Source organism: Microtus ochrogaster, linkage group LG1, assembly GCF_000317375.1.
Source record: "Microtus ochrogaster isolate Prairie Vole_2 linkage group LG1, MicOch1.0, whole genome shotgun sequence".
NCBI lineage: Eukaryota > Metazoa > Chordata > Mammalia > Rodentia > Cricetidae > Microtus > Microtus ochrogaster.
In genome coordinates, this window is record NC_022027.1 from 11,404,647 (window position 1) to 11,420,810 (window position 16,164).

The 16,164-nt window shown below is 47.2% G+C and overlaps 1 protein-coding gene across 4 annotated transcripts in view; it reads right to left on the reverse strand.

Annotated features, from left to right (window-relative positions):
- The window catches only part of Cobl (cordon-bleu WH2 repeat protein), a 221,182-nt gene that overhangs the window by 7,542 nt on the left and 197,476 nt on the right, over window positions 1-16,164 (reverse strand). For all 4 annotated transcript variants that reach the window (XM_026785116.1, XM_013350757.2, XM_026785115.1 and 1 more), the window contains 4 exons: window positions 14,319-14,416; window positions 11,252-13,137; window positions 9,181-9,300; window positions 8,009-8,272 (listed from right to left, as the gene is read on the reverse strand). In XM_026785116.1, coding sequence (XP_026640917.1) covers window positions 8,009-8,272; window positions 9,181-9,300; window positions 11,252-13,137; window positions 14,319-14,416 — 2,368 coding nt within the window. The remainder of the gene's footprint in view (window positions 1-8,008; window positions 8,273-9,180; window positions 9,301-11,251; window positions 13,138-14,318; window positions 14,417-16,164) is intronic.

The following is a 16,164-nucleotide window of genomic DNA, read 5'->3' on the forward strand; positions in this document are numbered from 1 at the left end:
ATGCATATCCTGGCACACCTGTAAGCTCTATGCTTCTGGAGATCCTTATAAAAAACTAATCTCAAGATGGTTAGGATGGAGTCCCACTAAAATGACCCGTGAGCTCCTTAAATGTGTGCGTAGCACCCTATGTTTATGTTCACCTGAAAAACAACTGTACAAAGCCAACTCCAGTAGCATGCAGGTGAAGTCACCCAGGAGTCAAGTATGCTAATGTTTTCAATATACTTCCACTGCACACAAGTAAAATCCTCAGCCAGGTGTGATGGTCACACGCCTGCAATCCCAGCATTCTGAAGATGAGACAGGAAGACCTTGAGCTCAGTGCTAGCCTGGGCCACACAGCGAGAGCTTGTGTCAACAACAGAAGAAACAGTGTGTGCAGGTAGGCAGCGGGGTAGAGAGTGAAGATGGACACGGCGTGAGATAAAACAGACATAGCAAGCTGTCATCCAAAGCTTTTGGGGCTAGACACGGGGATGTTTGCTGCACAGTTATCTCAACGTTTAACATGTTCAAAATCTTTCCTATAAAAAAGGATAAAAACTACCTTTCATGCAAAAACAAAGAAATGGAGCTTGCTCAACTGCATTTTCTAGAAGTCAGAGTAAGGAATGGCTGTGACGCCTACGCAGGCTGTCAAGAAAATCCTCCAGCCAGTTTTGAGATAGTTCATTAAAAAAAAAAAATCCCACAATGTAAAACCACAATGTGTGTGAGTGTCAGGAGCACACACTGTGGACTGTGGACTTGTACCTTGGCTGGGGGAAGCTCTGAGAGAAGCTCACACCCTTGTCACCCCTGTGTCTTCCACTGGTATGATGAGAGAGAGGTCTCTGTTATAGCGTTGTCAGGTGGCCAAGATCATTCCACAGGGTGCCCAGCAAAATGGGATGGCCAGCACAGCTGCTCACTGTGTGGTTCCGGGGCGCTTCTATGTTGGCATGCTTCCCCACACATTGCAATGGGCTGCTGTGGCTCTTGGTTTTAGAGGTCTCAGCCCATAACTGGGTCAGCCCAAGGTTTTGGGTCTATGGACCCAAAGGCAGCATAGGATAGGTAGGGCATGTGTGGCAGGGTACATGCGTTCTTTCACAGGAGAGAAGCAGAGAGCAGAAGGAGCTGGCCAACAATGACTAGAACTCCCATTAGGCTTCTCTTTTGGCATATGGGCTTCTGGAGAACACGACAGACACAAACTACATCACCTCCCAGGGCCAGGGTTAGTGATCTGTAATGAGGGTTTGGCATGGAGCCACAGGCTGAGTGAGCACTCCCAGATACTTGAGCATTTTTCCTGGGGTATGATGATACCTTACCTAGGAGAATCTCTCAGGACACATGAGGATAAGTGGGAATGGGGCAAGCTGGTGACGGAAGGAGAAGGCAGACAAAGGAGGCAGGGCAGCTGCCCATCCTTGGCTCTCCCAGACAGTGTAGAGGGTCTGGAGGTCATGTCCACCATGATGATGCAGCATGGGTTGGAACAGTTCTCAGTATGTTAGAAAAAAAATTGGAGGAGGAAGTAATGCTCATACTTTCTATTTTTTTGTATATATAGAAAGAAAACTGCAAAGGAGAGCATGGGAAAGATCTAGCTAGACTGTCACTGAAGCAAGTTTAGGGAGGCAGGTACCTGTCAAATGAAGCCTGAGTTTATACTGACAGTGAATGATGACAGCTCAGGCTTCAGCTACACCGCTGAGTTACTGCCATCTAGATGGGCACCAGGGATGGTCCTACTGTTGAGAGTCTGCTTCTGTGGCCAGCAGGCAGCAGCACCCTGGGAGACAAGTGTGTGTGCAGGGAGGAGAGAGGCGGTGCCAACAGAGATCAGTTCGGATGCCACACGCTAGAACCTCCTCCAAGACTCATGCTTTCTAAAAGGGTATCGTATTATTTTGTTTAGACAAGAAGAAAAGTTCTTCAGGGGTCACTAGAGAATACGGGAAGCTACTTTTACTCTTCTTCCTTACCTGCTACTACCTGCCAAGGAGAATACTCTCTGCATGGAAAAAGGTGAAGTGAACAGTGCTTCTGGGAATTCTGGGAATGCTGTTGCTGGAGAATGAAGTGTGTGTGTGTGTGTGTGTGTGTGTGTGTGTGTGTGTGTGTGTGTGTGTGTGTTTTGTAGAAAGAAATCGCCAAGAGAGCAGGAAATTCTCTAATTAAGTGCTTTTCTTCCAGATTGGGTGGACAGACTCTAGGCACTGAGGAATCTAGGGGAGACAGCAGCTGACTGACAGCTAAGGGTGCAAACAGGCCAGCAAGGAAGACTGGAGATGTCCTAAGGTCATTTCATTTCCCCCAAGGAAAGGAAGGTGTGAACTTCCAATTTGAATCGGATATCTGGCAAGATTTTCTACTGATTCTCATGGGCAGTGACCTCTTGGTGTATGGACAACAGGATGCAACAGGAGGGCTGAGATTTGCAGAACACCATGTATGAGTCACAGTCTCCCAGTTCCCCTTTCAGCTCATGACCAAGTGCCCACTCTATGCCAGCAGCTGCTGATGGGGCTGCGGATACAATGAGGGGTGAGCCTGGTTGTGTAAGGCCATGCTGTGCAAGCAGAGGCCCGTATCCAACAGGACTCACACTAGTTCTCAGGAACTCGGAACTGTGACCTGCATTATGAAGGGAAAATGACATAGTGACAAGGTGGGAGAACAGAGCCAGCCTGGGGACTGAAGGAGCCTTTTGGAGAGTTTAGAGTGCGTATGAAAACAGGAAGGATGAGCGCACCAGGTAGTTGCCTGACATGCTTTACTCCAGCTCCACTTTTAGAGACAACAGGTAGCATCGGGGAGCTGTCACAGGAACATCTTGACTGCCTGTCTTGAGGCCATTCCAATCTAACTACACATAGCTAGGCTTACACATGAACAACCTGGGCCCAGTGTTCAAAGCAGCTGACTTAGGAGTCAGGTCTGTGCTGACACAGGCTTCTGTTCCCTAGTCCCTGGAACATAGTGTTCCCTTCAGATGCAAAGGAAGAGGTTTGTTTTTCTCCTCCCTAGCTTGGGACCTCCTGATTACGTCATATGTCTAATCAGTTCTTGGGGCTTCCTGTTGAGGTCAAGAGGCATGACATGCATGTGTCTGCATTTGTGATTCCTCTAGTGGGAAAGAGGGCACCTGTGCTGTGTGAGCTCAGCGTGGCTCGTGGGCCTTTGCCAAGGCGGCCAGGAGCTGATAAGATGTCTGGGCATTGCAAAGGTGCTGACCTAGGAATGCTTTGCCAGGAAAACTCGCAGGATTATCAGCACCCCACTTGCCTATTTATCAAATGGAAGCCACAGCCTTTCCTCCCAGGGGAACAGAGCGGAAACTGGCCATGTCCTCTCTGTGTGGTGGGGTGGGGTTTCTAACCACGTTTTTCAGTGAGTCTGAAAAGTTATTTCTCTCGATTTGTGTCTCTGACACAGTGCTCTCTGTAGGCACAGCGAGGCTCCATTCAGCTGTCCCTGTGCCAGCATCCTGGAAGGTGCCGCTGAAGGCTTACGGGATGAAGCACTGCCATGCACATGTTGACATCTACACACAGACAAGAAGAAACAGTGTGCGTGCGCTCCAGGCCCCCTGACACAATTCCTTTAGCACACACAGATCTGCTGAAGCAGATGGGTGCAGAAGGCTGTTTAACCTTCACTGTGAATGAAGGACTGAAAGGAGAAGGAGGAAGCTACCACGGGGATGAGGTTGTGCACTGAAACCTGTCTTTGGGAAAAGGGGGCATCCTAGGAAGAAACCTGCGTGGTTACAGCGGCGCTGCATGTGTCCTCGTATGGAACAGAAGCAAATCAGGCAGCTAGGAGCTGCACTGGCAGCTGTCAATAGCCAGAGATCTGGGCCACTCCCACCATGCAGGCAACTGTGAACGCTGAGAAACAATGATGTCATCTTTAAGATATTTATTCTTTCTCTATCAAGCTGACCTTTTTGGATCACGGGCAGCATCTTCCCAAGGAGCCCAGCATCACAGTAGGGTGAACAACCATCTCACTTTGCCTGCCATGGGTCGGTTTCTTTGTTCTTAAAGTTCTAAACCTTGGGGAAGTCTCCGCTCCAGGATCTGAGCTGAGAAAGGGCTTTCTCGGTGGCAAAAAGCATCCTGCCGTGTGGACTGCAGCCTTTTACAAAGTCCTGGAGAGCTAGATTCAAGGACCCATTTGATCAGGAGCTTATACCGATCACCCAGGCATGAAGAGCCACACAGATGCCTAACTGTAGAGAGCTCAGTCCAGGCTGCAAAAGTCACAATCTTTCTGGATTTTCCTCAAGGTCAGTTGGATCAAAGAGGGGAAGAAAGTGAAGAAAACAGTAAGAGAGAAAGCCCGTGTGTTTCACACTCCAGAGCCATCAAAGCCCGTGGTCCACACAGCAAGAAATCAGCACCTATCAGCTTTCCGAACCCATTACCCGAACTGTGAGCATTTTTCCTAATGCCCAGACCTAGTGCTCTACAGAAAGCTGCAGGGGGAAGGCAAACCAGTGCCCCTAAGGACCCAGCACCTGCCCAGGAGATGGCTTTGTAGCCTATGAGCACCTGCACTCCCTCCCCACCAGAGGGGCTGCTGGGGGCTGCTCAGAAGGGTATGTCATCCCATCCTGGCTTCCTAAGTCACATCCTGCAGCAGGTGGCAGAGGTCATCTGGGCACAGTAGTGACAAGAACCTGTTCACTGTCATCTTGCCCCACATCACCCAAGACCCAGCTTCAAGTGAATTCATCAAGGCTGAGGTCCTTTGGGTTTCCCATGTTTATGGAACTGGTACACTTCTGAACCTCTATCATGAATGGCTCAGATGGAATCATGGGAGTCAGATGAAGAACTTCCCATATCCAAGAGACCTGGGCAACCACAGAAGTCAGTGATTTCACAGGATAGTCCCGAGCTCAAACAGAGCTTGGAAGCCAGGTGGAACTGTTCCTGCTTTGGGGGCCATTGTTTTTTACAATGTCTCGGTGGGAAATAGATTTGCAGGCCTGTGTTAGACCGCACAAAAAGACACATGGGGGTAGAAAAAAGTGTCTGCTCCGCTGGGAAATGCTGAATTCGCTATGAGCCCCCAAAGCACCTTGTAAACAAACAGGCCTTATAAATCCTTAAACATTTACTGACCCACACTTTCCAGAGCGAATAAGGGGAACCCAAGAGCTAAGTCAACCCAAGGAATAATCAAAACCTGGTCTTGTGAATTCCATTTAAGCAGCTGACCGAAAGCTGAGATCATGTGAGAACTGGCAGCTGTGGCTCCTGCCCTGGCTAGAACATTTTAGCTGTACTGACCTTTCCTGCAGGCATGCCTGGGGTGCACACTGGCCAACTCCCTCCTCACCTCCAAACCTCCAGGTGCTTGTCAGTGCAGACCTCCTCATTCCGTGTCCTTCACGTCTAGCCCTGACTTCCCTAACCACTTAGTCTCTTCTTTCCGACTGTTTCAGCCTTGCTTCTTTTTACCTCTCTGCAAAGCAGAGAGAATCGGTCTCAGAGAAAGCAAACCTGAGTTTTAAAATTGTAGACGACCACTTATTAGCTGTACAACCTTGGCTTCCAGCTCCTCTTGACCCAGTGTCCTTTTCATGACCGCAGGAGAAAGTAACAGCTATTGTGAAAAGCTTCAACTATCGGCCGGTGAAACGTGTGAAACACTGAGAACAAGTGTGTGCGCGCACGGCCTTCACGTCAACAGTTCCCCCTCCATAGCTCCCCCCCCCCCCGGTGCTTACAACTGTAGTGTGTACCAGAGTCTAAGTACTGTGCTTTCAACTAGACCCACACATCTCTGAGCATGAGACGTTTGTATCACATATTAGCACCGGGAGACATTGAGAGCTATAACTCTAGTACCCATTTGCTATAAGGAAAGTTAGCTATAATTCATCAATAGTTATTCCTGGAAATTTCTACTTAATAGTTTCAAACCATGGTTGACTAGCTCACTGATAAGGCAGGAAGGGAAGCCTCAGGTAGGTTATACTCGGTGTTTTTTTTTTTTAGAATATTATTAGAGCAGTGAACAAGACACATAATTACCCCAAACCTTAGAGCAAAATCCCTTTGTAGACAGTTTAACTCGGCTGACACATGGGTTCTAACTTCTGAGAAGTCGGATTCAGGACTCAGGTGTTGCATATAGCCTTTCGGGCAAAAAACATGATTTTAGGAGCTCAGAAACAAAGACTGGTGATGGTTCTCACTCAATTACTTAGGACTTCCCCAAAGAGGTCCAGAACTACCAGCTTGGGAAAGGGGCTCTGCGAAACAGCTGTCAGGGGCCCAGAGGGGCCTCGGAGCTGTACTCACCCTTATCTTCCTCCGACTCCCAGAATTCCATCTCAGCCATTCACGATATAAGTTCAGAAATACACCAATTCCATAGACATGGGAAACTCAAAGCGCCCTGAATGAAGCCCCCATTCCCCTTCCTGAGGAGCCTGCTTGATGGGTGTCAGTCTCCAGTGCTGCTGGAGAGAAGACTGAAGTGGGCTATGCCTCCAGTGAAGATGGACTACATCCGTTCATCTTTCTATCTATTGTTTCATTGGTTAACTAATAAAGAAACTGCTTGGCCTCTGCTAGGACAGAAAATTAGGTAGGCAAAGTAGACAGAACAGAATGCTGGGAGAAAGAAGCTGAGTCAGGCAGTCACCATGATTCTCCCACTCCAGACAGACGCAGGTTAAGATCTTCCCTGGTAAGCCACCTCGTGGGCTACACAGATTATTAGAAATGGGTTAGATCAATATGTAAGAGCTAGCCAATAAGAGGCTGGAACTAATGGGCCAGGCAATGTTTAAAAGAATACAGTTTCCGTGTAATTATTTCGGGGCATAAGCTAGCCATGCGGGCGGCCAGGTGCCGGGGACGCAGCCCGCCGCTCCCTATTACAACAATCCTTGATAAGAAAGGTCACACCTGTACATCCATGGCTGTCCTCAAAACGGGACAAGCTCAGGGAGGTGGGGGCTAGCCAGGGAACTGAGCTTAGTAGGTTCTGAGGGAGCTTGGAAAACTGCAACTCAGGGGTACCTGTGAGACTCTGGCAGAGCAAAAGAGCTGGTGGCCTGTGAGTGTCGATGGAGCTGTGCCTAGGGAAGGACAGATTTTTCTCAGCCACGTGTCCTAGGGACTGTTCCTCTCCTCTAAGGAAATCTGTCTGTCTGATTCGTGACAATAGCAGCCTTATATGAAAGTAGCCCAGCCTCCGCTTCATGGGTAACCTTCTTTCCTTAGAGGATACAGCCTGGGCAGCACGTACCTTTTGTGCTAAGTCCAGTCCATGTGTGACTAAGCCAAGGGACTCCGGTTCTCTAGCCTTGTACATTTCACATATGAAGTGAAGATTAACTTTCTACCGACCTCTTCAGGGACAGCACACTTCAGGATGCAGAAATGATCTTTTAGAAAAACCTAAAATTCCCCAGCTCTCTTGTTATTAGCATAACTTCCCATATCCAGGAGGCCTGTGCAACCACAGAAGTCAGTGATTTCACAGCATAGGCCTGGGCTGAAACAGCTTGGAAGCCAGGTGGAACTGTTCCTGCTTCAGGGCCTCTAGTTTTCTGCAGTGTCTAGGTGGGAATTATGCCGGCCTGCATTGGACCGCACAAAAAGAGAACCGAGGGTAGAAAAAAAGTGTGTGCTCTTCTGGGAGACTTTGCAGTCCCTAAGAGCTATGCATTATGCTGGCGGAAAAAGGCAGGCGAAGGTGGCTAAGGGAGGCTAGGTGATGCCATTGCAGCCTACGGTGCCGCTTTCCTAGTAGAAACTCTAGGAAGCACACAGTACATCCTCAGCCTGTCCCTTCCTCTAGCGCTGATTTTGGGTTAGGAGGGGTACAGAAGTGGGTTTAGCCTAGAAGTTGTCACACGGGCAGCAGTTAGTATGGAGAGCTGGCTTTCTCCTCAGTCAGTTCCTTTATTGCCCTCCCCTCCGTGGTGCCCTCCAGAAGCTGGGCTGCACAATCATTTTCCATTTCAGCTACCCATACCAACACCCACCTTTCTCAGTCTTGCAGCTCCTGTGCCCGAGCGAATGGCATCCATCAAGGCTTGCCTGGCATCCACTGTGTTGCTGAGGGTGCCGGTGCTGAACCTAGAAACCGTTACGGAGGCTGAGGAAGGCTGGGAGGCTGCAGAGGGTGGTGGGGGCAGGACAGGTGGAGGTGGAGGACCATGGTCTTCTTGTTGAGCTTTGTCTAGACCTGGGGCCAAGAGGGCAGCATCTCGGAAGCTCTGGAGCTCCTCAGAGGCAAGGGATGACACCTAAGGAGACAGTTACGAGGTTACTAGAGTTGAGTGCTCCTGCACTCCGTCTCATCTGTGACACCCCATGGTGATGACACTGGGTGACGAGATCATGAATATGGAACTCCCATGAACAGAATTAGTACCCTATAAAAGAGACCCCAGAGAGTTCCTTGAACCTTCTGTCATGTGAAGCCTTGGTGTGAAGGTACATTGAGCCAGAATTGTTCAGATAACCCCCTGAATCACCAGTTCTATCTTTGACTTCTAGCTTTCAGAGCTGTAGGAAATAAACCTCTGTTGTTCCTAAGCCACCCAGCCTACAGTGCTCTGTTACAGCAGCCTGCCAGACTCAGAGAGTTACAATCTGTGTAGAGGTCCTTTCCAAGAATACAGCACATGGCTACCCATGTCACAGTGACCCGCAAACAGCTCCTTAATGATGAACTACAGGAAGCAGACATCTGTCTGCTGATGACTCACACATATCCCTGCGCTCTTCCAAAGCATGCTCAGAGGCACCGAGTACGGCAAGAGTACTCTCTAACTTCCCTTCACACGTGAGGGCAGAAACAGAAGCCAGGCACACAAACTTGACTAACTGGGGGTGGGAGTGACACCCACTAAAACCATAGGGGAAATGCGCAAGTCACATCAATTCCTTAAATCCCATGCGTGACAGCCACAGGTGCACTATCTGGCTCAATTAATATTCTGCCTATAGTAAATGTTCAGGGCTGGCTTCACACAGCTGCCTCATTCTGTGGATTTGGGTGCCAACGTGCCAAGCGAGTAGAGTTTGCAGCTCTGATGGTGCCTGCCATCTAGTCAGAGTAATGAAAACTTGGCGGTACTGGCCTAGATTGCTGGGGAGAAGGGTAGGCAGGATTCTAAACCAGTTATGTATGGGAGGTCCTTTTTCTCACCTTCCTCAGGCTGAGAGTCCCACTGTGGCCCCGGATGGCTGCCAGAAGGGCGGATCGCTCGCTCTCTGTCTCCATGTAGGACGGTTTCTTTGGCCTTCCTTCTGAGGTGTGTTCTGCAGTCTAGAATATTAATGAAGTCAACATATTTCGTTCAGACGATAAGGAAAGGCTAACTCCATATCAGCCGAGGCCTACAGCATCAACTCCATTCAATCTGTCTGCTTAAAGGTCTGTTTAGAAGGTCCCAGAAGAGCTTTCTGCTCAGCCACAGTATCAAAGCACATGCACACACTGATTTTCTTTTCTAGTTTCAGCATAGTATTAAAAAAAAACTATACTGAGTCATTGAACACATTTGTAGAGCAGGGTTTGCACAAACGTAGGTTGATATAAATGTTCTGGGCATGTGCAGCGAGGTGGGACTAAGGCAGCTGAGCTCAGTGCATTAAGGCTTTTCAACTTAGGGTATCTTCAACTTTCTATGACTACCATGACATAATCCTGTAGTAAGTTGAGGGGCAGCTATCTGAGGATCAAAGGCTATAGGTTTGGGGTTGCAGCCAATGTTGTCCATGAAACTCTTCCTGCTATTCTCCCAGCTTTCCCTAGCTGACATGTTGTAAATCTACGGAAATCTTGTAAACCTGGATGAGAATGTTAGTGGGTGACATTGGGCCAGACCACTTAGACTCTTCCTACCTTGTTTCCACTGAAAAATAGAAGAAATAACTCTTCATTATTAGCACTGGGTTAGTAATAATATTTTGATGTATTAAATGAGCTGATAGTGGAGAAGGTCCACAAAATTCTTGCTTTTTTACTGTAGAATGACAATGGCATGTCTTCACATAATGTTTCAGTCAATTATAACCACACTGATGGAAGGAGACTCACAAGTCTGGAAAGACATGAACAATTTCTGTCTCCCAGTGACACTGGAACCATACTACTGTCCTACTGCAATGAACTTTGGGGGTATTTGGGGTGATGCTAGTGTAGACAAGCCTATGCTCCGTACTGGTAGACGACACACAGTTACATGCAGTTGTCACTCTGAGTTATGACACAGGTGACTTTCTTACTGTATAATGCACTAACTATACGATCGGTCCTATGCTTATGCTGCCATGAACAACTACTTTTAGGAAACGGTTTTATTCCTTTATCCTCCTCCAAAATGTTGAGGCCTGCTATGCCAGAAGCATCCTTGTCATCTGTTCTTGATGTCATTTGATGTAACAAGAAGTTCCTGCTGACTGCTGGCCTGTTGCCATGTAGGCTTGTGTGACACTTCATGACGTTCACACAACAATGAAACCAAATGCCATGCAGTTCTCAGAATGTGTAGCTGTGTGTATCAATACATGGCTGTACAGAAGCAGTAGCCATGATTGAGTCTTACTATCTCGAAATGTCAAGATGCTCTCCAGAAGCTCATGAGGCATAGTCCTCAGCCTGTCACCATTAGGAGCTGGGGGAGACTTTAGGAGGTGGTACCTGGTGGGAGGTCCCAGGTCACTGGAAGGAGATCCTTGAAGGGGATGGTGGGACACTTGTCTCTTCCACCTCCCTGGTTATGAGGTGAGTATTTGACCTGCCATGTGTTCTCACTATACTATGTCGCTTTGGTATAAGCTCAAAAGCAATAAGCTAACTGATCATGAACTAAATCCTCCAAACCTAGAGCCAAGATAAATCTTTTCTTTTTCTAAGGTTTTCAGATATTTTGTTATAATAGCACAAAGTGGACAGAGTGCTTCTGGACCAGAGTATAGACAGTCCCACACCCTGACCTCACTGCTACTCTGTCCCAGTGGATGGAGGTTTATTGATTGACATCTTTTCTGTTACACTTCTGGGCTCTGACAAGCTAAAGCTCATCAGCCTCTCTAGTGCCTTTCTTCAAATGCCTTAAAAGAAAAAGACAGAATGCAGTTAAAATGAAACCTACAAACTTGCAGCTCTGGCTTTGCAGTCTTCCCTCCCATCCCATTCTCAAGATGTGTGCCAGGGATGAAAGCCCTGCTCAGGGAGCTCCCTGCACCCAACCCCTGATGCCCACCACGTTTACCTTGCGGAGCTTGTCCCTTCCTCCTGATGAGTGGATAGCTTCCATTAGGGCACTATGCAGAGATGTGTCTTTTGGAACTGGCCTTTGAACCACAGGCTTGAATTTTTTCTTTGGCCCAAAAATGCTGGATGATGGAGCATCCTCTGTGTCTTGAACATCTGTAGTTAATGGACTAGGCTTTTCCTCTGTCTGCAAGATGATGTAGCTGGTAGGGCTAGACTCTTTTGGACCGTGAGGAGGCTCACAATTTCCTGAGGCCCGTGCAGAACCATTCATCAGTATCATCCCAGAGTTACGGGCCTCTGCCAAGAGCAGAGGGGGCGGGGGCGTCCTTTCCGGTGCCTGTGTGGGGTTAGATAGTAAGCTCGTCTTTTGGTTACTTGTAGTTTGCTTTCCATTGAAACCACAGCTTGGTCCCACAGAAACACGATCCCTCTGGGAAGATCTGACTGGGAGGAAATTGGAGTTTCTGTGGACAGCAGCCGGACAGTCTTGAGTCGATGACTTTCCATATGAGCGGCTGACCTCTACCCTGGGATGGTCCCCTGCGGGCATCTGCACACCAGCGTTGCTGGAAAGGCAGACAGAGCCCTGGTCTGAACCATGCTCAAGCTGTCGCACCTCTGAGCACAGGTTGGGAGCATCACTGTCTTTCCCCATGGGAGGTGGTCTAACCGGCTTTGGTTCTTCGTGACCCTTTTCAGCAGTCTTCTTATGTGGTCTCACCACATCAGCATAGACTTTTGGAGGCCCCATCTTCTTGGCAATAGCAGAGGCCACGTACTGGCTGGACGTTCTTCTCTGAGGCTTGAGGAATGTAACTTCTGTGGGGTGAGCTGCTGGCACTTTCACGTGACAAGAGCCTGCTGGGCGTGACTGGCTGCTCTCTTCCTCCAGGTGTGCCCCATGTTCCTCTGGGGCAGGCTGCTGCTGGGGAGTGGGCAGCGTGAAGGCTGCCTTCAGTACGTTATCCTGTTGCGGTCTCGCTGGTGTGGCAGTGGTGGTGATGGAGGGGGGCCTTTTGGCTGTACACTCTGCCGGCCCATTGAGGCATTTTTCCACTGAGTTGAGCCTCCAGAACTCTTTGACTTTTCCAATAGGCTGTGCATCTGTTTCGACAATCGCGGATGAATGGGATATGGTCCTGCTCCCATTCATGTGAGGACTCACCAGATTCCCCAGTTCGTCGATCTTAATGGCACCAGTGGAGAGGGACACATCCCTGTCATAATACCTCATCTCTGATTTGGGAGGAACAATTTTGTATGTAGTCAAGCCATGCCTGAGTCCATAGCTTCCCCCTGAGGTCTGACCATGATGAGACCATGGTGGTAGTGCTGACGTGGCGCTTTCATGGTCACCGTCTTTTTGATTGACTGGTAGTGAATTTACCCTGTGACCTGCCTGTGTCTTCTCGCTCTGAGTAGAACCATTCACCTTGCCCTTATCCTTCGCTTTTAGACCATCTATACAAAGCTTTGAAACATATGAAGTAACTCTGGGGTCTTTTTCAACTGGATTCTCGTCTTCAGATGTGTTAGTGAAGGCTGAAGACTGATTTCTCTTTCTGATCTCTTGGGAAGGAGGGGAGGGGTCAGGCTCTTTTGTGCTTGTCCTTACATATGGCTGGTTATGCTCCTTCTGAAATGGGGACAGGTGAGATCTGTGGTTGGCCATGTCTCCTATGTTAAAGACAGCAGCATTGTTGCTTCTGCTGGAGAACAAGGCCGAGTCAACAGGCTCATCGGGAACTTCCCCGATAAATGTAACGGGGATGTCATCCATGTCATTATCAGGGATTGCAGCTTCTTGCAGGCTGTGGTTAGACACACCATTTGTAGAGCTGGTTAGGGAGCTTGTATCTGTTTCATAATTGTCTTCCATTCCTACAGAAAAAGACAAATGCCAAGTGACCAATTGGTGCCCCTTGTAGTATTTCCAGTGAGTTAATGCGAGCACAGCCAATACTTTGATTTCCCCAGGGATTATTACTGTGTTTTTTTTAAAAGCATGTATGCTAAATGTTATCTTGATTATAATCTCTATCTGCCTGAGACCAGAATTGCAACTTTCACCATACAGCAGAGAGCAGTTTGCAGGCCCGTGACATTTAGTCACCACATCTTGCCAAGTCATCCAATTATAAAACAGATTCCTACATTTGATACTCTGGAAAATGTTCTCAAGTGCCCTGAGATTTTGCCCTTCCTATTTCTCGTGCCCACTAGAAGCAAGATATGGAGAATGACTTGTCCTAGCTTTCTTTCTTCAAGAGAGAATAAGTGAGCTTTGATGTCTTCAGTACCACACCGACCCCTCACAGCATTAAAGGACGCAGTGAGTCATGTGGTCATAACGTGTGGGAGACTACACAGCCGCTACAGATTCCCAGCTGTGTCATCCGAATACCGATGAGAAGAGACAGAAAATCGAATTAAACAAACTCAGGGTCAGTTTGAATGCCTGATTTTTATCCCTGTTTTGTTTCTCTAGTTTATTTTTGAGTAGGAAAAAAAAGAGTAGTGCAGCTTTCTTTGTCTAAAGGATTTCCCACTACTTACTGAAGTCAGCTGCATCAGCCTTTAACTTATAGTGTTATTTTCCAAGGAACATATTAAAGGAGCAGCAGGGCCACGGGGTGCTCCTTGCTAAGGCTGCTTATCATGGACAGAAGATTGTGTATTTTACCAAGTAAGGAAGAGTTAGACGTTTTAATAAAGACAGCTGCTTCTCTTTGTGCCATCTTGTGTCTCTCTATGTCATTTTGGCACCCTGGATATTTTTGTCTTCAATGTGTGTAGACTACTACCGAACACACAAAAGCGGCATTGTGAGTCACATATTTTGAAAACTACTGAGACACTTCCTTAATACTGTAAAAAGTAGACATCAAGAAGAGCCCTCACCCAAGAGAGGAGTTCAGCCCTTACATACAGGCAAAACACATCCGAACCAGGCTGCAATCCCCAGACTTCTTCCTTGTGCAGTCACACCAAACTACTCAAAAAAGTGACTGCCTAGAAGGTCATATGGGAGGCTAGTGAAGTAGGAGGCTTGTGGCTGTTACCTTCCAGGTTTTTATCAAGCTCTGCCAGGGTTTGATGGAAGTGTCCGGTAATGAATAGGTCTTCATCATCATTTGGAGGCATGGTGACTTTCTCGTTTCTGAGGAAGACCAAAGAGAAAGGAAGAGTGCTTAATTTCCTACTATGATTAGTGCGTAGTACTCCATTCCAGAAACTTCAGTTCATATTCAAAATTAAGTAGTCCCCACATTCACTGGGCCACCGCTGTCTTTGTCTACACAGACAGATATTTGCATGAGTGATGTTTGTATACATGTGTATTGTATAAGACATGCAAGCTATGTGTGTCACAGATGATATATTTGGAGTGTTATGTTAATATTAGCCCCCCAAATGTTATCAGTGCCTGAACCCCATGTATTTGTAATGTGGTCCACATGTCTCCATTCTGCTATTCCAGCCAAGTAAACATGCTAGTAGGTCTCATGTACATATCTAAGCTGCACCACACCTGGAATTCTAAGAAGTGAGGCACCTGATGACCAGCTGTATGTCATGATGCCAGGGCTGTGTCTCCCTGCTAGACTTTAAAGGGTCAGCCTGTTTCTGAACATCTGCATTTTACCATTGTTCCTCAGGCTGCAGTCACGTGGGCTTCAGCTCTGGCACAGGACACTTTTGAACTTCCTATGCTGCCAGAGAGACTCTCAGAGAGGAACACATGGGACTGTATGGAAAGTATCAGAAAGCCTTCAATTTTGCAAGCCCAATGCCTCCCCCTGTGCTGCCCCTCTGCAGAGATCCACCTATAAGATTTGGAAAGGGAGGAACAAGCCATTTCTCTACAATCAGGGACTCTCAAACTGTCTGGTGTGTCTCTTTTTCTTCATATTATTGCATCTTAATTCCTGCACTGTGCAGAAGATGGGAATTATGAGGACTTGGGAAACCTGATTGTGCCACCCACAGAGGTGAACTACTTCTGGATTTTTTTTTTTGTAACCATAAAGACCATAGCAAGATAGACAAAAAACATTTTGCCCACTGTAACAAGAAATTGGTCATCAAAAGAACAAATAATCCAATAAAAAATGGGGTACAGACCTAAACAGAGAACTCTCAACAAAGGAATCTAAAAGGGCTGAAAGACACTTAAGAATCATTTGATCAACATCCTTAGCCATAAGAGAAAGGCAAATCAAAACAACTCTGAGATTCCATCTTACACCTTAGAATGGCCAAGATCAAAAACACTGATGACAACTTATGCTAGAGAGGATATGGGGTAAAGGGAACGCTTCTCCATTGTTGGTGGGAGTGCAAACTGGTACAGCTTCTTTGGATATCAGTATAGTGATTTCTAAGAAAATTAGGAAACAACCTACCTCATGACCCAGAAATACCACTTTTGGGTATACACCCAAAAGATGTTCAGTCATATTACAAAGACAGGTGCTCAACTATGTTCATAGCCAGAACCTGGAAACAACCTAAACGCCCTTTGGCCAAAGAATGGATAAGGAAAATGTGGTACATTTACACAATGGAGTACTACACAGTGGAAAAATAATGCCATATTGAAATTTTCAGGCAAATAGGTGAATCTAGAAAATATCATATTGAGTAAGCTAACCCAAATATCATCTATACTCACTCATAAGTGGCTTTAAGACATAAGGCAAAGAAAAACCAGCCTACACTTCACAATCCCAGAGAACCTAAACAACAAAGAGGACCCTAAAAGAAACATACATGGGTCTAATCTACACAGGAAGTATAAAAAGACAAGAACTCCTGAGTAAATTGGGAGCATGGGGACCTTAAGAAAGGGTATAAAGAGAGGGGAGAGGAAGGGAGGGGAGTGGATAAAAATATAAAGCTCAATAA